At 34.2% G+C, this 23,215-nt stretch overlaps 1 protein-coding gene across 1 annotated transcript in view; it reads left to right on the top strand.

Moving 5' to 3' along the window:
- Positions 1 to 23,215, top strand: part of Tmprss15 (transmembrane serine protease 15) — a 108,522-nt gene that overhangs the window by 58,811 nt on the left and 26,496 nt on the right. The window contains exons 16-20 of the mRNA XM_028882121.2: positions 3,223 to 3,312; positions 6,349 to 6,474; positions 7,958 to 8,098; positions 17,659 to 17,769; positions 19,375 to 19,507. Of these exons, the coding sequence (XP_028737954.1) occupies positions 3,223 to 3,312; positions 6,349 to 6,474; positions 7,958 to 8,098; positions 17,659 to 17,769; positions 19,375 to 19,507 (601 nt within the window). The remainder of the gene's footprint in view (positions 1 to 3,222; positions 3,313 to 6,348; positions 6,475 to 7,957; positions 8,099 to 17,658; positions 17,770 to 19,374; positions 19,508 to 23,215) is intronic.

The following is a 23,215-nucleotide window of genomic DNA, read 5'->3' on the forward strand; positions in this document are numbered from 1 at the left end:
CTAATTAGGAAAAAAATAGCTTTAGCCATTTTAATGTTCACCAGTTCTAAGGTTTTTTTCTCTATTATGTCCTAATTTAAGCCATCTTTTATTTCTTAACACACAGTAAGAGTTAATTTGAAAAACATTACTAAATAACTTGACAAGCTCTCCATGTGGAAACCAATCTGCACTCAGGCTGTCTCAGCCTTTCTTTGCAGACCATAATTCTTTGGTGTTTGTTGAACTTAATATTCAGCCCCTAGTAAACACAGGTATTAATTGCATTCATAGACTCCTTTATCAAAGAACTTTTTCCTATTATGTTTTGCCTACATCGCTTTACTTTTACAACAACTAGCCTCATTTAGTGTTATCATTGGATAGATTTATTTTAAGAACAAATAAAATTTAATGTTCAAGAATAAACATTTAAACCAATTAGCCATAAGCATAAGTTTGGTAAAAAAAACATTCACATTATCAATAGTTACAATTATGTATTAAAACTATTAATTTTTAAAAATTGGACCCCAAATTCTCATGGGAGATTTAATTTTAGAATATAACCCAAACTTATTAATATGTTTCATATAATATTAAAAGACTTATTGTGTATTACTAAAATAATAGATAATAATTGAGGACATTAAAAATTACTTTCACATAAATTCAATGTGACTTATTATTTCTCATTACATCTATTATTTCCCCTTATATGGGTACCAATGAGGAGAGTGTTAGTAATTGAAATTATGTCTTCATTTCTTATTTTCTTCCACGTGTTTAATTCAAACTCTCACTATAAGAGAGTTGGGCTCTCTTCTTGCTTGCCTCCTGCATACACCTCCCTATGGACACATACCTTACACGTGTTAGCCTTAAGTAGAGGTTACCAACAGAATCCGTCTTTGAAAACTGCCTTGGAGAATGCTGCACAAGCATACTGTGCGTGTGGTGGAAATTTCTATAACATGAGAAGAGATTAATCAAAGCGCAAACATTTGAAAGCACAGTACCTAGAATATTAAAAGTGAGAATCCAATCCTGTTCATGGACAGGCCCTCGAGGGCAGTCAGGTGGCTTTACTCCCATAGCGCGTGCGGCCGTCGATCACCTGATAGCACAGGATGACTGCAGTTTCTAGAGTCATGCCTCATCAGCCTGCGGCTCTCCTAAGAATCGTGTGTTCCACCCACTGTGGCAACGCCGCCATTAAAATAAGTTGTGTAGTAACAGCCACAGTGGCACGAGGCGATTTGCTTATTTCTTACAGTCATTGACACGGAGGCAGACACGGAAGCATCTTCCATACAAAGATTAAAGGAGTATTTCCGGTCAGTGATTGGATGTGAAATTATAGTTTAAATATCTTTCAAAATGGGCATCGTAAGTGCATTAAGGGAGCGGCCTGCCTGACATTTCTGTTTTCAGAATAAATGCTGACTAAACTATCTGCCTGATTAGGCTTAACAGTGACAGCTGACATCACTTTAGTTCTGGCTGTGAGTTTATTAAAATCCCACCTATTCATCTTTCTCACATACGTGGTTAAGTTTTCAGTTATGTAAAAATTCAAACTGTTCTCAAAATATCAGCTATGTAATATTAGCAGTGTTTGATTTAGAAATTTCCCAACTCTCTAAGGAGAAAATGGGGAAAATAACAATGTGCACATGAAAACACACTTGTGCACAATCAGCCATACCTAAAGCATACATACATGCACATAACACATACACATACTCATGAACACACCCATAAGACACACATTCATGTAAGAAAAACAAACACCAAAGCACGTGTATTCACATGTACATCTGCACACTAACACGTATATATATACAAATTTACCCACACAGCCACATGTACATATACCATGTACTCATAGACACAAACATGCACACACATACTTAAACACAGATAGGCACACACATGTACATGTACATACCTTTACATATTAACATTCATAGATATACACACACAACATACTTGTGAATACACAAAAACACATATTCACACAAACATACATGCACACATATACACAGGCAGACACATATACAAACGTACATGCATGTGCACACATTCACAAGAAGTTCAAGTGGTTTAGCTAAAGAAGGCTGATGATATGTGTGGAAAACTATCACTAGAAAGAAGGTATGGTCAAAGGCTCTGCATGGATATAGTTGGTTTAATTATCCCTCTTCCAATCTTATTTGTAATTTATTGAGTATAAAAAAATTCTAGCCTTATATGCCTTCACTAAAAGGAAAATACATCATACAGTTAAATCAGGCTACTTAAATCTGGGAAATCATTTTTAAATATAACAATGGTAACAAATATCATAATCAGGGTCCCTAAAACAGTCAATGAATTCTTAAACTGTTTTAGATTTGTTTCTGATAAATAAAAAGAAAATAAATTGCACTCAGTATATTAGAATGTTAGCATACCTAATCACAGTCAGAACTGGAAGATGTAGGCTCTCATTTTATAATAAAATTTAGTTAAGCCCTGGGAATCCCAATTGTTGAAAAATTTTGAGTAACAGATCTAACCAGAAAACAAAACTAAAAGTTATTTTTTGTGGGTTTTTTTTTTTTTTTTTTTTTTTGGTGGTGGGTGTTGTGTATAGGTTCTCATGTAGCATAAGAAGTTCTTGAATTTCAAAGCCTCCTGCTTCCATGTTCTAAGATCTTGGATCATAGGTGTGCACTAACATGCTTTCCCTCAGAAGAATTATAAACAGGAAGAGAAAGTGTCACTCACCTCCCTGACTGCCACATGCTTCAATATTTAGCAACATTTCTGCCCAATAACTTAAGAATAAATAATAGGGACATCTGTATTGCTAGATCAGTGACCCACCAGCACTGGTCTTCTTGGATGGTGGCAGGGATGGAATTTGCTCTACTATAAATATTCATGTTTTTCTGCAGGTATGATTTTATCTCTTGTGTTTTGCAAAATATTTCCATTGGTCAAATAAATAAGGGCAATCCTAAACACTACTATCATCTCTTGAAACTTACAAAGAAATAAGAATGTAAAGTTTTTGAGATCTTTTCTAGTAAAGACACCAAAGTACTAACATGTTTCCCTAACAACTTATACAACTTGTAAAAGGCCACTGTCAAAACTAGCATTCTGGGAAATGTATTTTTACAATGCCTGACATCTAGTAGGGTATCTGTGGAATAGATATGGTGCTGCTAACACCTCTTTCCTCATCCATTGCAGCTGACTGCGGGGGACCTTTTGAATTATGGGAGCCAAATACAACATTCAGTTCTCCAAACTTTCCAGACATCTACCCTAATCAAGCTTTCTGTGAGTCTTTTCTTTCCCGGTTACCAAGGAAAAATGTACATAATAGGTTATGCCCCTCCTTAACATAGTGAAGCAGATTAGGAATTTGTCAAAATGGACACAATCACATTTACATATGAAATATTTCCTTAATTATTTATTTTATTTTTGAGAGTATTTATAATTACATCATCCTCCCATATTGCTTTCCCCCTCCAAACCCCCCATATACCCTTTCCTGATTTCTTTCAGATTTGTAGCCTACTTTTCATTGCTAACTTTTTAAATGAAGGCAAAGTGTTCATTATGCACGATTTCAGTCCATTCTCACAATTATTCCTACAGCACTTTTTTACTATTGTAATTCCAAAATAAAATAATAAAAGTAATGCCTTTGATGCAATCATCCTTGCTCTAGATATTTCTCCCATCAATTTCCTAGCTCATGCATGTAATCTCTGGAGTATGTACAGAAAGCTTGCAGTTTTACAGAACAAAGTCAATGCAATGGGAGAAAACAGCCAATGTATTACCTTCACCTTTAGAAAATACATACTAGACTCAATGAAGAATACAGCCACAGTAATATGATTAGACTCCCATTACTGAAGAGGGAATATTGGGGGCTGAAGAAATATCAATATGCTGAAGAAATATCAATATTTAGAGAAAGCAACCTACAAAATATTGTTCAGAAGCTATCTCTGGGCTAGTGTAACTACATAGAGAAACTCATGATAGTTATCTGAAGACTGCAGAATCTGCACTACAAATCCACATCCTCCATCCTATTTTACAAAGATTGTAATTCAGGAGGCATGGGCTGTGAAACAGCCATGTTTTCTCTATGTTCATGCCTAGTTGGGACTCAAACGCAGTACTGAGACAATACCATGAACATAACAATAACAGTGAAAAGAGGATTTTAAAATGTGAGCCTTTCTGCACAAAGAAATGTGGAACAGTTTCAAGGAAAATAGAGGTCACAAGGGCAAAGGAATAGGTAGCCATTTCTCTAACATGATCTGTATGTGGAAGCAAAGATTATCCTCCCTACTACATACTTCATGCTGAAGAAAACATGTAATTATTTCTTTTGCATAAATATTTAAAAAATCTAAAACTTAGGCATTGAAACAACTAATGCAGTTTTATTGTTTTTATTTTTGAGATTATATATGATTATATAAATTTTCCCCTTCCCTTTCCTCCTTCCAAACACTCCAATATAACCCCTCTTACTCTCTTTCAAATTCATGGCTTCTTTTTCCATAAATTGTTTTTACATTTATATATAAACATATATGTGTGTATATACTGTATATAACATTATACTGATATTAGTGTATATATCAGTATGTTACATATAGTATATATTATATATAGTATAATAATATATTATACTGATATATAGATATAGACATAGATATAGATATCAGCATAATGCTACTTGTATGTTTTCGGGGCTAATCACCTGGTCTTGGACAACCCACTGCTGTGCTTTACCCAGGGGAAAACTCTTTCTCCTTTTCTCAGCATTCCTTAGTTTTTTGTAAATTCTTTTATTTATAAAATGTTTACCAAGAACTTTACTTACCAAATAAACAATGTTAGTGTCTGGACAGATACTCGGATAAAGGGTCAAGCATTACAAATGTTCGTGATATCATTAAAATAAGAGTGAAATATGGCATTGTAGAGGGACATGAGGTCCTTCCCAGACTAGTCCAAGAAATCAGGACTTTCTTGGCTCTAAGGCAAAGCCAATAACTGTAGTTGGTTAAATTGGTAATATGAAGAAATTTTGCCGTTTGTTATGATTTGTTGAGTGTTTTTATGAGAAAAAAGTGGAAATTTCCAGAAATTTGCATGAAAATAATGATAGAATAAAACTTGCATGTTGGCTAGATCAATCTGCCTGTATATCAGAAAGAGAGAGTGAGAAGAAGAGTGTCAGCAGCATCTCCACTTAGGACATCAGAACTGTCAGCTCCTTGCACTCTGTTAGAACAAAGAATGTTGAGAGCCATGACTGAAGGGCATAGGAGACAGGATTAAAGGTTATGGAGATTGATTGCGTGCAGTAGAAGATATGAACAGCCAGGGGTGAGTCTACACATGGTGCTGCCCTTACCTAAAATGGAGAGAAGACCCAGGACAAACCCATGTGTGTGTGTGTGTGTGTGTGTGTGTGTGTGTGTGTGTGTGTGTGTGTGTGTGCGTGTGTGTTCCATATACAATAAATACTTCTGAAAATCTGTATATTTCTTAAACAAAGTGTATGATGTAAATTGCAAGTACTTGGAGAGGCCAGTGCTTTGTAGCTGAGTGTTGAATCCTTTAGTGTGAATGAGAATACTCAAACTGGAGGAATAAATGGTAAAAAAGAGATTCTGAATTTTAAATCATCTCAGAAACTCATGAAAACAAGGAACATTCATTGAAGCACACATTAAAAAAAAAAAGAAGTAACAGCATGCAATACGTTTTAATTAGAGAAACTTTCAAATAAATTTTAGACTTTGCCTATTTGATCTTGGAAAATTAGGTGAATTGAGGCTGAATAGATGGGTTATCAGGTATAGACGCTTGCCACTAAGCCTTACGTCCTTTGATCCTTGAAACCTCAATGGTGGAAGGAGAGAACTACCCCAGTAAGTTGTCTTCTGTGCATTAGGGGAGCTTAGCCCCCTTTCCCCCAACACACACACACACACACACACACACACACACACTGCAAAAAGTTAAAGAAAATTAAGTGAATCGAAGTAGACTATTGATAGCTATTAATGTTCTTAAACTTTGTACTATACGATTAATTATCTATTTAAAACCTTTGAATAACGTATTTTATTTTGTGTAAAATGAATTTAATTATGGTGAGTTTATATCAAATTTAACTGAATTGCTATAACACATATTTAAGACCAAACCAATATATTAGCTTTCCTAGCTCCAAACAAAATAATTCAATAAAAATAAATAAGACTATGAAGACTTAATACAAATACAAGGGTGTATGCTATAAATTAATCGTTGTTGTTTGTTGTCTGCAAGGTGTATGGAATTTAAATGCACAAAAGGGAAAAAATATCCAACTTCATTTTCAAGAATTTAATTTAGAAAATATCAATGATGTGGTTGAAGTGAGAGATGAGGGAGAAGTTGACTCCTTGCTCTTAGGTAAGACTGAAATTTGAACCCTCTGAAAGTTCTATAACTCAAGATACTTGATGCACAGAGAGAGCATTTGGAAGCAGATATAAGAACTTTACAATTGTCAACATAAAAATATAACAGCAGAGTAACATGTTGAAGATTTTCAGTTTATTGAAACAGATTTTTTTCCATACAATTTATTCTGATTATCATCTGTCCTCCCTCAAGTGATCCCAGACCGTATTGTGTTTTCACATGGAACATCTTTGCAATGATGACATTATACTCTTCTAGAATATTTGTTGCTAATCAGGATTGTTATATTTGCATTATAGTTCTTGAAAGTCAGCAATAATTAACTATAAACACACATTGCATGTGTAACCTATTAAGTAGTTTTTATGAATTCTGTATACATCAGGTGATTAAAGGTAATTGTAAAACCAGATTTCCTTTTACACTAAAATATCCAAATTCTGTTTCTATAAAAATTTTAAGTAATTTTATTTTATATTATGTCCTTGTTTTGCTTATTATTGTCTGTAGCAGCTGAGAATGATATAAAAGTTAACCAATGTTTTTCTGTTTCTATTGACTATTACTTTTTAACTTACATGAGAAATAATTGTGTCTGGACAACAAAATACATATTAGCATATTTAAAAGTTATTAGCCAAACATAAAATAATATTATATTATTTAGCCATTAATTTTTAAGAAAGAGCTACCATTTGGTAATGTAAGCCAAATATTAAATTAGGAAGACACTTAAATGTTCAACTTAGAAACATGAACTATTGTTCTTCACCACAGACATGGTTTTATCTAGCTGTATTTGTGACTCATTCATCACTTATGATAAAATCTGGCCTGAAGTTATTTAAATCAAGGCATTATTATATAAAAATTGTGACAAATGAATGCTCACCATGAGACTCCAACCTCTGTAGGACCAGGATAATAATGAGGATTTCCCCAGACATATCAGCAAAATCCCACAAAGTTCTAGAACACAGCTTTCTGGAATGAATTGTCAGAGCCATAAACAGAATAAATCAACAATGAAATCCTTTGGGGACCAGGAAGAATTAGGGAACATTCATCTGGATCAGTGTATGCATATGTAAACATATTTTGAATGATTGCTTTTTATTTCATTTTTCAGGTTAAATTGTGTTTCTCATAAAAAAAACACTGATTATATGATCAAAGATGATAGCAATTTATTATTTTACTTCTAAATATTCATACAAATCAAAAGAAATAAAAATTCCAGAAGGAGATCTAAATTATACTGTAACATGTAGATAGAAATTGTTTTGTTCTGGAATTTCTTTTCTGCTTCTAATAGAACAAAGCAGTTAAGAATCAGCATCTTAACTATAAGAATAAGCACATGCTTTTGGTAAGCCATGCTGCATGGAGTCCAACCTAGAAGACAGAGGTAAATTTCTTCAAGTATCTCTGAGATTCAAACATCTTACAGTCTCTCTTCCCTTGCGGGCAGCTGTATACACAGGGCCTGGCCCTGTGAAGGACGTGTTCTCTACCACCAACAGAATGACTGTGCTTTTCATCACAGATATGAGTGGGGCAAGACAGGGCTTCAAAGCAAATTTCACGACGGGATATTACTTGGGGATTCCAGGTAAGAAATGTTGCACACTTCGTCATAGCTATATGAACAAACTAAAGAAAGTAAAAGCCCTTTCAAGAGTAAATTACAACATATATGCTTGCATTCTGAGATATTATTTTGTCTTTCTCAGCCCAGTGTAGATTTTCATCCATTCTCTATATATATGTAATGGTTACCTGGGTTTTCCACAGCAGGAATCCACAACATTTTTTTGCATATCAAGTATTTCTCTATTAAGTCCCTTGACTTCTACTCACAAAAATTAAAATTTAGCATGAAGTTCAAATTAAAGGAACTGACTCTGTAGGGAAAGACTTTTCGTTTTGCTGAGATGTAATTGAGAGAGGAGGAGGGAGATGGACTACTGTACTGCTAAATGCCAGTGACCCCCAATTAAAAAATCAACCATCATTAACTTGCTAGAGACAGCCAGAATAAAGCAACTGCAATGTAGGAGGTTAACACTGCATGTTGTTGGCATCACAACCTTCTTATTGTGTTCTTTATCATATCCCTAATCTTAGAGGAAGGAAAAAGTACATTGTAACAAACACACACAGAGAGATAAGACAGAGAGAGAGCAGATACAGACAAAGACAGACAGGTTTAGTCAGAGATACATAAAATATGTCTTTACTATCATGTGTATGATGTTTTAAAATCTTTGAATGATTTGTTAGTTACAGTTCCACACAGGCTCTGGCTCTCTTTGTGCTGACCCTCAGCTCAGTGCATCTTTCCTGATACAAATTTTCATTTATAGATATGAATTCCTAGAGAAAATGAAGGTTTGCATGACTCCTCTCTTCTGGATTATTAGCTAAGGCGAAATCCTGTTATACAGATAAATTATGCTTATATCTGTTTCTCTACCACTCACAGCTGGCCTGAAACTTTGACCCTGTCCCAGGAAGTGGCCTGCTTTCAGCTTTATGGCCATTCTCTAGCCCCAACAATAAGCCACAATATTAATTATGAAAGCTACTTAGGAAGGGTTGGCTGCAAACCCAGTCAGCTAATCTCCCATCTGGTTTAGAAGCAGCTGCTTTTGACTGTGATATGAATCAAACAAAATAAGCAATTACTCAGACTAACAAACAATATATATAATATATAATGTGTGTATGTATTCCTCATTGTTATATATATATATACATATATATAATGTATAATATGTATGTATATTATGTATGCATGTATATATATAATATATATTAAAACATAAGTTTGGCATGGTGTGATAACTGTCTAAGGTAGAAGAATGAGGATCAGAAATTATTTTTCTTTCTTTCCTCTATTTTTTCTTTTGGAGAGGAAATGGTTTATTTCATCTTAAAGTTCCTAGTTCATCATACAGAGAATTCAGGGAGGAATGCTGGAGGCAGGATCTGATGCGGAGGCTATGGAAGAGTGCAGCTTATTGACTCGCCTAAGCATTGTCCAAAAACAGACATATTTGTTCTCATATGAGCATACATGTAGATGTAACCAACCGTCTTATTAAAATAAGAAACACAGAACCAATGTAAAAGAGAAAGCCGAGAGAGTCAGAGCTCAGAGCTAAAATCTTATCTCCTGCAGTGCTCCTAGCTTCCCTGAGAGAGAGCTACTTCCTGTGTGTCTGTCTTTAAATAGTCTTTCTGTTCTGCCTTCTCATTGGTTGTAAACCCAAACACATGACTGCCTCGTCACTGCCTGTAAGTACCGCCCCCCAGGTCTTAAAGGCATATGTCTCCAATGCTGGCTGTATCCCTGAACACACAGAGATCTACCTAACTCTTCTACCAAGTGCTGGGATTAAAGGCATGTGGCCACCACCACGCTCTTGCTATGGCTCTAATAGCTCTGACCCCAGGGCAACTTTATTTATTAACATACAATTAAAATCACATTTCAGTACAAATAAAATACCACCATACATACAGACATAATTTTTTAATGCCGTAAAGTAGCTAGATTAAATAAATCTAGGGAATGAGTTCCCCACCCCAGAGAAAAGCTATTTGTCCACATGAGTCAGCTATCCATCAATGTAGTCAGATACTGGAGAAGTCAATTTAAAAGAGGAAGGATTTGCTTTGTATCCAGGGTTCAGAGACTTCAGACAGTCAGACCACAGTCCTTGGCCCTTAGATTCTGAGCCCATAAAAAGGAATAACATGATGGTGGTACAAGCATGTGATAGAGGCTACATAACTCCTAATTTAAGATAGAAAAGCAGAAAGAGAGAGGGGGAGAAAGAGAGAGAGAGAGAGAGAGAGAGAGAGAGAGAGAGAGAGAGAGAGAGAGAGAGAGAGAGTACTTACACTCCTAAAACAAAATAAACACCGGTTCACTACTTCCTTCAGCCAAGTTCCATCACCTAAAATTCCCAGACCCTTCCAAGAAAGAATCACTAGCTAGATATCAAACTTTTCAATCCTTGAGATTAAGGGACAAAGAGAAAGATAACACATTATATCCAAAGATATGAGGTAAATGAACCTGCTCCATTTGAGGAATGAAAATGTTTCCGCTCCCCTGTAGCCTCACCACTAGGCTTCTGAGGGATAAAAATAAAATAAAATGAAGCATCACAAGATGGCACAAAAACATTGGAACAGAACAAAACAAACAGAAGGAAAAGAACCCAAGGAACACACAAGGATCCAAATTTAAAAAGTCTTTTGTAGCATACTGAGTTTGAGACCATCCTGGACCACATGAGATTTTTTTTTTTTTCTGATGGAGGCAGAGGGAGTGGAATCAAGGGAAGAAGGATAGAGTAAGTTTCTAAGAAATTAGAATTGATCTTAAAATATAATTTATGTAGAAAATGAAACTAGAGTTCATGTGAAAGGAGAAAAAGGACAATTTTATTAAATGGTGAATAACGAAATATATAAAATAACTTGAAAATAAAAATAAGCATGTATTTGTTATAATGCATGTATGTGTATATTCAAAATTTAGCTAAAAATTTAATCATTGCATTGGAAGTATTAATCAAGATCATTTGCAACATGACATTTTAAATTTAGTTAGTAGCCCTTCTCCTTGCTAATTTTGTTTTTACTGATTAAAATATATAAGTGTGTATTTTGCAATAGTTTGTCTACTGCTTCAGGTTTTTATTTCCACTTTGGGAAAATCCATTATTTTTCTATTGTAACTTAAATCAGTACTTGATTTGGCTTAAGCTTATTTTTTTTAATGACATGCATAGTACACAAATGTAATGAACATACGTTAGGATATGTTAGTAGCTAGCATTTAGTGCTTTTAAGAAAAAAATATACTTAGGATTTGTAACATTAGATTAAAAGCTAAATATGTGTTTGATGTTTTAAAGAAATTGAATTATGTCCTATGAGTAGGACATAATTCTGCATAGGACCAAAACATAGAGTAGCAAAAAATTAAAAATGTTTTCACTCTTACTTTTTACATAAAGTTATGATTCTGATCTTTTAATTTTTACATAATTGCTGGTTCCTAATAGACTAGTATCTTCTTGTCACCTGTTTTGCAAGTGACAACCCAGCTTCCCCTCTTCTGAAAAGTCTTCTGAAAACATGTACTCATCTTTGGCCAGAGCAGTTTCCAGTGAAATTCTACCATACCCTGACCCATCTTTCCAATGTGACTGGAGTTTTTGCTGATGACTTGCATCAGGACTGGGGAGTTATTTTAATTCATAAAATGCTGGTTTTACAATCATGAAGAGCTATGTCTATCCCAGGTACCCAAGTGGAAAAGCTGTATGTGGTGGAGCACACTTGTAATTCTAGTGCTAGGAAGCAGAAATGGTAGATCTCTGGGGCTGCCTGGGCAGCCAGCCTACCCTAGTCAGCTAAGCTTTAGGCCAATGAGAGAACTTGCTCTACAAACACATACACACATACACACAATACAAGTCATGTAATTTTCTGGTATCTGATTCCAAAATATTCATATTACTAGTAACGTTCTAGCCTGAAAGTATAATAAAGACTGCAAAATAGTAAATGCATAGGAAAGAATGATAGTCAGTAATGGGCATGGGAGACAACACACCAAATAAAAATTCAGAAGAACAGAGCAAACTACATGAAAATTCAGAAAGAAAAGCATATGGAGAAAAACAACACACTTTTTGGGAGTGATGAAAATTAATTGAAAAATCCTGATATCTTGATGTGTTTTATAAAATAAAAATAAAAATAAAATAAAATAAAATAAAATAAAATAAAATAAAAATAATTAGCAAGTATCGCTATCATAGCCTTTCCTACTTAACATTTTGAGTTTTAAGAGGAATAATATTTACAAAGATAATATATATCTTCAAGTGTGTTGGTGATTAAATCAATTTTAATGATGAAAACTTAAAAACATTTTAGGTTTAAAGAAATCCTGCACAATGAGATGGAGACGATATCAATATTGCCCATATTTTATGACTGAGTCACTGTCTGCATGCTAAAGAGGATGGTACATCATCTGTATTTAATGCAGGATAGTTGCATGTGCAGATGTGCAGAATATCAGACAATGGAACAAGAAAATAGCTAAAACCAAAGGTACTTACTATGCCAGAAGGATAGACATCTCAAAATATTTTCTAGAGTTTTGTCATGAAAAGAAATTTTCATGGAATAACAACGTGCTTTTTAAAAATGGAAATAAATAATGAAACCAACCGAAAAAGTTTTTTTAAATCTATTTATCAACCAGTAGGAGAGTGGATTTTTTTGCAATCTAAGCAAATGAAATAATTGTAGAACACTGTCTCATATGTAAAACCTAAGTACCCCCAAACAAAATTTGTACAAGTCACAGGTCTTTACATTCCTATTTTAAAATCACAAATGTTAAGACATGAAAGAAACTGAAATAGTATAGATTGTGAAAGGTGAGAACAAACATATCTCTTCATCAAAATTATTGGTTATTGATTTTTATACAGTTTTACTCTTGAAAAATAGAGTATCAAGTATTTTGAAAAATACCACAAATAGCATCACCACAAATTTCCATTTGAAGAAGTAAGCCAAATGGTATAATTTAATTCAGTCAATCCAAAAAGACATACAGTGCTATGTGAAGGGGTTCTATGCATTTGGTTTGACCTAGACATAGATTTTTGGTCATGAGCATCTTGTTTTGAAGTGAGTGGTCTCTTTGAGGGATCCAGAGGAAGCTCCTCCAGAACATCACTGCATGATCAATGTACTCACTTGTGAGCTGCCATTCCTAGACCTGGAAGACAATCTTCTGGGGAGGAAAGATCAGCGATCCAGTTGTCCTCAGCAGAGTCTTTTCCATCAAGACTTTTTTAAATAGCAAAAGCCTCGAAAAGCCATTACAGAAACTGGGATTTGGCAATAGAAGATAATCAAGCCAGTAGTGAATATGAGATTAGGTACACATGCCTTTTTATATTGGTGTTTTGCTTTGGCAATCATTTCAGAAACATTGTGCAAAAATTATGCTGAAAATTGTTTCCAGTATTTAAAAATTTCACTTGTCTTCTTTGATATTTTAGGAATACTTTAAAGTTTTCAGTGGAAATATAATTATGAGGCATATTTTATTTTATCCTTCTTTAATCATTTCCACTCATATTGAACTTGAGTATCCACAGTAGATATTTATTATGTTAAGTCTCTTATAAATGTGTTCTCGTTGCTTATTTCTGATTCTCAGAGTCTTCATGTGGAATTCAGTAGAGCACCCAGCCAGCTCACAAGTGGCAGCTTGTTACATTCAGGACCTTAGAGTCCTCCTCAGCTTCTGTGATGTGTGCCTTAGAAACCAATTTAGTTTCTTTAAAAAAAACAAGCATATGGTTAACTAAATGAAGCAGGGCTATAGAGACTTCATAAAAAGAAGATGGGGAAATTCAATTCTGAGTAATCTTACTTTGTCCCTCTCTCACTATGGGCATAAAATGATCAGAAATAAGATTTCAGACTACAGAACGAGTAAATTATTGTATTAAAGAATTCCTAATGACCTGAAATATTATGTTCCAAAAAAATCAAAATCAAGATTATACATTTATGGAAAGTTTTGAAATAGCTTGTTCATACCTCTTCTCAAATTTTATAATTTCTATTCACTTAATCAACAATATACCATTTTTCTCCATTCTGGTATTTCTTAATTCAATTTATTTTACCTTCTGAACTAGCTATCTTTTCTGGGCTTACAGGTATAATCCTAACAGTTTTGATTACAGAAAGACAGTAAATTTTAAGTTTATAATTTATAAGTTTCAGACAGGGACAGGGCATATATTTTTACTCAAAAATTTATACTGATATTTATACTTATTTTAACTAACTAACACGTGACTTTCCAGCTGAATATAACTTGATCACAATAATAAAAGCAACATTTATCAATAAATGTCTCCATAAATAATTACAGTCATTGTAACTTCATTTGACATAATGATTATAATAGCTATGGAAAATATAATACATAATTTAACAGTAACCAGTAATGACTGACATTATGGAATATATTAAAATATTTGATTATGGGTCTGAAATTAGCACTGTTACCTTATAAAAATTAATATATGCTAACATATATATTGTTATAGGGTATATACTTATGTGGGTGCATCTATTTTGAAATTTTCCTGTATTCTGAAGGAAAAATAAAGAAATAACATCTAGAAGACAGAGAAATCTTTCCAGTAAGATACTCATGCTTCGTTGTAGAAAATTTAATCATTTGGGGCCATTTGTCATCTCAGTAATCTGTTTAAAAATATGTGTTTGTGAAATAAATTGATAATTACATTTACTAGAACCTCCCTAATAATATTATGTTTTGAATATATAACCTACTTTTCTCCTGATACAAAAATTTGCAGAAACAGCCAGCCATGACTTCCTAAAAATATCTATATTAAGGTAAATTAGATTTTGGTTAAAATATAGAATGTTTCAAAGCCTAAAATAGATAAATAGTTTCAATTACTGTTTTATGCTACCAAGTGAAAATGATTAGACATATTTCCCTGTTCATCTTGTTATTTGGAAAATGGTAGAAGCAGAACAGAGAACAAGAATATTAAGTTAATAGATGTTTCAGAGATCAATGTTAGAACACACCCATGCATAAAAAAATGAAAGAAGGAGAGAGAAAGGAAGAAAGATATCTTTAAAGTTTGTATTTTTATATGATTTAATTGTGAGACTTATATATGTATATAATGTATTTTTATTATATCCACCCTTTGGTGCTCCAGCTCCCCCTTCACCATTCCAGCCTCCTGCTTTTTTTTTTATTGTTTTATATTTGCTTTGTTAGTTATGCACGTGTATGTGTGTGGACATTTATAACATGGCACCAATGCCAAAGGCAGAGAATCATTACAAGGAGTCAATTCTCTTCTCCCACCAAGTGAGTTCCTGGGCTCAAACTCAGGTCCTCAGCCTTTGCAGCAATTACAGATATTCATCCAGTTTCAGTCCTTCTCAATCTGATTAAGACTAGTCATATGCACATGAGTCGGGGCCAACCACTGGATCATGGGTAATCTTTTGGGAACCACATTCCCAAAGAAAAATGGCTCCCCTTCCTTTAACAACCATCAGCCTCCAATAGAACCCTAGGTAAGAATAGTGGCTCATGAATGACTCTTCCATCCAAGGATAATGGCTCATGAATAACTCTGCCATCTATGCTGGAGTGTTGGCATGCTTGTTCCTGTGTAGATTGTGTGCAATTGATCACAGACACTATGAGCTTGTGCGTGCTGCAGCCATGTTATTCAAGAAGATAGCCTTTCGTGGGACTTTTTTGCACCCTTATTTCTCTCATTCTTTACACCCCCGTCTGTGATGTTCCTTGAGGCTTTAGTGATATTTAAGGATGAAGACTTCCAGTCACATTCTTAACACTTTGACCAGTTATGAGGCTGCAATAGCCACTTCCTACTAAAGCATAAGCTTCTCTGACTAAGGTATGAAGAAGGATAGATCTTAAGTCAGTGGCAGCCTCTTTCCCAGGTCTACAGATTCTGCCAGCAGGTTTCTAAATAGTATTTTTAACAATGTTCCTATTTTCACTGTTAATACCATCTATTAAACAGTTAGTATACACATATTGGTAAGCCAAGCATATTATTTATTTATTCTCATAATAAATGGAACTAATTCCCTCTCAACAAACAAGAAAACTGAGTCTCAAAAAGATAAATTTATGTGTACAAATTGGTCTTGAAAGGACACAAAAAAGAAAGGACATCAAGTTCGGTGGGAAGGGCAGGGAGTATATCAAAGACAGAAAAGTTCGTGAATACAATCAAACATATTGTATGAAATCTTTGAAACTAATTTAAAATCCCTCCTTAAACTAATTTAAAAATCCCTTCTTAAAAATGTAGCAATACTTAACACTGTTCTCAGATTTGAGTCTACAAGATAGATTCCTGGTTAAAATTATTCCTTTCAAGGACTGCAACCTTTGGTCATTAAAAATGCATCCTGAAAGCTACAATAATGACTGATTTGGCAAGACATTCAAACTGTTACATTAATGGTGAAAACACTATGGAAGTAACCAACCATAACTATGAGAAAAAAATATGTAAGAAGAGAGAATAAAGACAGAAACAAGAATAGAGATGTTGGAGCTTTGCACATGTATGAAATTGTCAAATACATGTATGAAAACAGTTAATAAAAAATAGAACTCCACCCCCCTCAAATATTGTTAAACCAGCAAATATAGAGAAATTGTTTCTAGAGGAAATACAGGATTAACTTATTATCTATACTTTTTATTACCTTTGTCAAAAGGTCAATACCTATGTTTGTTTTATGTGTGTTTCTAATTAATGACGCTGTACCATATCTGTGTGTGCATACATACACACATATTTGACAAATAACTTCTGAATGACTTTTAAAAACAAAATTTCATGAGGAGTAGTTATTTTGTTTCTGATATCCTTTTAATTTAAGCTGTGACTTAGTGAAATCAATCTAAGTTTAACATAAAGATACAACCATGACTCTGATTTATATTTACCATTTGTTTTCAAAGTAGAAGTCTCACTGTTTCTTCTTTTTTTTTTTTTATCAAGGGCTTTTGTTTCTCCTTCAGGAATGTCAGTGTACTGTAGAGCATGGGGTGTTAAATGTTTCCACATACAGCAGTCCATTCTTAGAGGATCTACATTACATGTATCCTGAACAGATAGCTTCTCTTGTCATCCAAGCATAAAGTTCTTCCTTCTTAGACATGACAATAAATCTCTTTGAGGAAAGGATTTCCCAGCCATGTTGGAAATCTCTAGGGTCAATTCATTAGTTGATCAATCCCAGCTACCTCTTGGAACTGTCCCCAAAGCACTTTTGTGAAACAGATGACCAAGGTTTTTTTTGTCTCTACTCCTTTTAAGCCACATGTATACCTTTAGTGCTGTTTCTGAAGTAATCTGGGTAAGGAAATTTGTGGTGTTTCAACATTGAAGCTTCTTCCACCATGTGCTTTTAATGCAAAGGTCTGATGTCCAAAGATGCATGAATGGAATGGGTATGCAGAAACCTTCAATCTATGATTTCTTCACCTTATACAATAAACAGAGCCCTGCCAGGATGACGAATTTCAGTGTAAAGATGGAAAGTGCATTCCAGTGGAGAATCTCTGTGATGGACACATGCACTGTACTGATGGCTCTGATGAAGAACACTGTGGTATGTCTTATTTTCACGAAGATACTTGTGTTACTTTAGATTTGTTTTTGGATTTTCCAAACATGAAAGGATTTATCTCAAGTTTTGTGGAATGTGAGCCTCCTTCCTGATATAAGCACGCTAGACCATTTTGGTTTGCAGTAAAACTAACATATAGGCCTCTAGTTTATGCATGCTGCTTTATTAAACTTGGATACATGTAACAACTGTAAATCTAGGACAAGACTCAATGAGAAGAAACAAATATCAAAGACAGAAAGTAACCCAAAACAGGCACCTTAGTACCCACCACATTCGCTGCTCTACAGGAGAAGCACATGGATTCAGGATATTTTAACTAAATCCTCTGAATTGGGTACTTATAGGAATTCTAGTTCATAAGTGTCTTTTGTTTCATCTGCTTTGATTGGTTTCCGGTCAAGTCCCAATGTCAGGCTGCAAGGATGATATGAGCAATGTGTTATTTTATTATACATTGCTTTAATTTCTAAACACAAAGAAAATGATTATGCATATTCTGTGCACTAGACTATAAATAAGTGTGGTAAAAGAGTTCCACATTAGGAACTTACTAGAGACAGCCCTGAAGAAACTGGGTGTTGGAGAAATTATGTGTCTGTCGAAGATCACATAACTCATAAAGTTATGGTTATTTTTAAGAGTCTCAGTCTATTTGATTCAATACAAAACTCTTTCAATGCAAGAATAAAGTAAAACCAATAACAACATGATGTTTGTGTGTCAGACTCCCATCACAGAGCATTATTTTAATTGATAACTAGGTTAGGTTCAGTCTCTTCCTGGGTATAATGACCATAACACTCTTTGCAGAATATTGGTAAGATAGTGAGAAAACGGGGAGAACCAAACAGCAAATACAGTGAATAAAAACGCAATGCTACTGGAATGGGCAGCATGAGTGAAAAAAAACTGAACTTTCTCCTTCTTTTAGTGACTAAGTTTACAAGCATTTTTTGTCTAATGACTTAAAATACAAAATACAAAAATTTATTTTGTTCATTTGCTAGGAAATAAACTTGAATGCCTTTGCTTTTTTTATTTTATAGTCAGAGAAAAGGACAAAATTATGTCAGCTAAGTTTATATTTCTCAAATTATATCTTCCAACATACTCTTTAGAAAAAAACTACAATCAATTACTAAGATCTAACTGTTAAGAATGAGCACATTTTAGTTAAGACCATCATTCCTCTATGAAAGTAATGAAGATGACCCTATGTATAATCTAAAATCCTTAATGCATCTCTGTGTACTTAGGGGTATTTCAAGACTGCTGTTGACAAATTTGAAGTTAAAACTATTTATGGCACCCAAAGTGACATTAGGCTTGACGTGTACAATGTGGAATAAGTAACATAACCAATCAACACAGCACCTCAAATGCTTAATATTTTGTAATTATACAGCTTGAAATTCATTTTTTTAGCAACTTAGAAGTACATAGTTAACATATCTTTACTGTATGCTTGGTCTCAAACAACTTTCTTCCTCCTGTCGAGATGAAATCTTTCCCTTTAACCAGTACCCCCACATGGCCCCCACTCCCTGGTTTCATGTAACCACATCCTATGCTTTGCATTGGTAGTGCGTTTCCTCAATGGCACAATGAGCAACAATGGTTTGGTACAGTTCCAAATCCACAGCGTCTGGCATGTAGCTTGTGCTGAACAATGGACCACAGAAGTTTCAGATGAAGTTTGTCACCTCCTGGGACTAGGGTAAGTGAGTGTACTATGTTCCTTTATATTTTATTATTAATAATATGTGTATAGTCTCTCTCTCTCTCTCTTTCTCTCTCTCTCTCTCTCTCTCTCTCTCTCTCTCTCTCTCTCTCGTTGTGTGTGTGTGTGTGTGTGTGTGTGTGTGTGTGAGATAGAGAGAGAGAGAGAGAGAGAGTATGAATATGTCCATGCCAGGCACTCATGTAAAGATAGGAGATAGCATAGTTTGGGTAGGAATTATATTTTATTCATTACTATAATTGGCCTAGATTCAAAAATGCTCATGAAAATACTTGTAAATCAAATATGGACATGCATTAAAAAGATTATCCACTATAACCAAGTTGGATTTATCCCAGAGATGTAGGCATGTTTAAACATCCATGATTAAATGAATATAATAAACCACGTAAATGGACTTAAGGACAAAAATCATGCAATCATCTCAGTAGATGCAGAAAAGGCTTCTGAGGATGACTTTTTGAGTTGGTTCTCTTATTCAATCATGTGGGCCCTAGGAATCCAACACAATTAATTAAGAGGGAATACCAGGAGCCCTTACACACCAACTCATTTCTCTGACTCACTACTTAGCTCTATTTTAAAAAAAAACTGCCAATTTTACTGATATTAAGTTAAATTTATCTGAAATTTATAGTATAAATTTAGAAAATTTTTGTTACCAAAAAAGAAAAGACAAAAAATGATGATTGACCCCATCCTCAAATGTGAATTGTGCTAATATATTTGTAAAAAAATAATAATTCTCTAAACAATTCATACATTGTATTTTGATGATATCAGTCACCATCTCCTATCTCCTCCACCATCCAGACTTCTTTCCAAATCCACCCAATGTTGTATGTCTATTCCTTCTGTTTTTGTAAACTTATCAGTTCCATTCAGTACAGATAAATCTTTGGCTGTGAAGCCATATACTGGAACACACTAGACCTATGAGAAGACTCACTCTTAAAGGGAACTGACATTTCCACTCCCAACAGGTACCAGTTAGTAATGGGTCCTGCCTTCTCCAAGCAGAATCTTTATTGGGGATCTGACTCATGGAGCTTTTTGAGATTTTTGAGTCCTACTATAACATACCTTAATTTTATTCACTATTTTTCTGAATCTCAAAAAATTTGTTAAAAGATAAATATCAGCAGAAGAACTGAATGAACTCACATGACTACAATTGTTTCTAAAATATAAAAAAGTACAGAAAAGTTGTCTAACCATAATCATTTTTTCACCATGAACTGCCAAGTGATTTTCTAATATATATATTCTAAAACACACAGTCAGGCATGGTGACACCTGCCTGTAACACCAACACATGGAAAGTTGAAGCAAAAGGATTAAGAATTCAAGGTCATCCTTGGGTACATAGTACATTAAGGCTAGCTTGGGCCACATGGAATCCTATCTCAGAAACAAAATCGAAACAAATAAACAAACCAAAACCACAAACAAATGAACAAACAAAGATACGTGCTTGGCAATTACCTAGACACGGGTATTTCTGTGATTTGGTTATAAATGTCCACTTGTGAAAATTTGCATAGGCAGAGATGTTAATTAACAATACATCAGATGGGTGGCTAGGTAACCTGATTTCCAGATGTAAACATATTTAAATGGAATAAAAGTGATTTTTATATGTTAATAATAGCAGTCGTTAAACCTAAGTGATTTGAAAAAAAAATTCAAAGTAAGGATATGCAGTTAAGAGAAAAAACAAATGTATGCACACCAAAATCTATATATTAACTCTTGGCAGACATTTTAACTTCTGTTAATTCATGAAAACAAATAAAATAAATTGTCTTTTCAACAAGGGATGCTTTGTTCTGACTGACTAGTGGGTCACACAACAGAATTCCCAGACTGGTGAGATGGCCCACGCATACATTATCACCATGGGAAAAAAGAGGCAAGAGAATTGCTGTTTAATGCCAGTCTAGTCTATATAAAAAGTTCCAGGACATCCATGGCTACATAGTGAGATGAGGTCTCAAACCAACAACAGAAATTTGTCTGGGTAGCACACATTTTCTATGTAGAACTGGAAAATGGTCTCACTGAAAATGCCCTCACATGCAGTAGCCAGTAGCAAAATTTCAAGCTTACTCCATAAAATTTTATAACTGCTGGTTGGCTGAGAGACTCCTGTTGTACATTAATGCCATGATAGAACCCAGCCACTACATACAGATATTTCCAGTGTATAATAATGTGAAGTCTCATGTGGAATGTTCGAAACACATCAGAACTTACAATAATTGGACTGAACGTTTCTAGTTTCCCTTGTCTCCTGGAATTCATAATGGGAAACCATAGTTCCATGCACGTTGTTTCATCTAAAAGGTGATTCCCATCAAAAGAAAAGGCAAGAGGGGAATTTTATCACACAATATGCAAATGATCAATTTAATTTATGAGTATCAATTAAAAATTCCATGTACTTTAGATGTTCATATATATGTAGGCCCCATCCTTTTTATAATACAATATAGATTTTAATCAAACAAAAATCACTTCAATTTTGGTAGCATTTAACAAAAAGGAACTGTGAAATAATAATATGAGTTGTAGGAGGAGAATGTCCGGTGCGATGTTTTTTTTGGAAGAGTCCACAAAAAGTAAAAGTTGAGAATTTGTTCATTTTTCTAACTTCCAGTAAAACGCTGGATAATGACATCATCCCCGGGGTCATACTCAACAATGATTTAGTTCAATAGCAACTTCGGGGAGGGTAGACCTAGAAAGCCCTTGCCTTCCTGTTAAAATTTTCTGGAAGTTGAGGATCTCTTTAAAAGACCTGGTTTGCAATAATGCAGCTGAAGAGACTGGTGAGTTTCCTTGTTTCTAAGCCAGGGTTTCGGAAGGTCCAGGATGGCTGAGTTGCACACCCATGTGCTGTTCATTGTCACCAGTCTCCTGAGTACTACCCCAGGCTTATAAATAAAAGGGATCTCTCTATTGCATTATGTAAATCCTAATTAAATTACCTCCTAGAAGATGGATGTACTTGATTTGTTTATGAAAATCCAAATGACCAACATCTTACTTTGATATATACATATACACATGGATATACATATATATACATATATATGTGTGTGTATGTAATAACAAAAAACAAAGAGGCCGTGAACTTTAAAGAGAGCAAGGAGGTGTATTTGGAAGGGCGGAATGAATGAAAAAGAGGGGACAAATGTTATAATTATATTACAATCTCAAAGATGAAAAAAGTAAAAGAAATAATTTAAATTAATTTTAATTAAATATCTTAGATGAAGTGAATTTTACAAATGCAAAATAGAATGAACTAGAATTAATGCACATATCTCTAGTGTATTTAAACTTTGAAAGTATATTTTGATTATTCTTCATTAAAAAATAGAAGCATTACTGATGATGCTGTACAAGGCTCATGAATGAATAATTTATGACTTGGGTTTACATGTTTATGTATATGTTTATGTATACACATATAAATAGAAAATTCCTGTATAATATAAATGAAAGGTGCTGCCTGAGACTTGAACTCAGTGAGGTTATATCAGCAAAGTCTTTCCAGAGACTGGCCCGAGTTAAGTGACTATAAATCATTTCTTCAACACTGAGTCCTATTTATTTACATGTGATCTCATCCCCAGCCAGATTTTACTGTCTAGTTCATTGACCTCATTTCCTATGGAT

The sequence above is a fragment of the Peromyscus leucopus genome, chromosome 12, assembly GCF_004664715.2.
Source record: "Peromyscus leucopus breed LL Stock chromosome 12, UCI_PerLeu_2.1, whole genome shotgun sequence".
NCBI lineage: Eukaryota > Metazoa > Chordata > Mammalia > Rodentia > Cricetidae > Peromyscus > Peromyscus leucopus.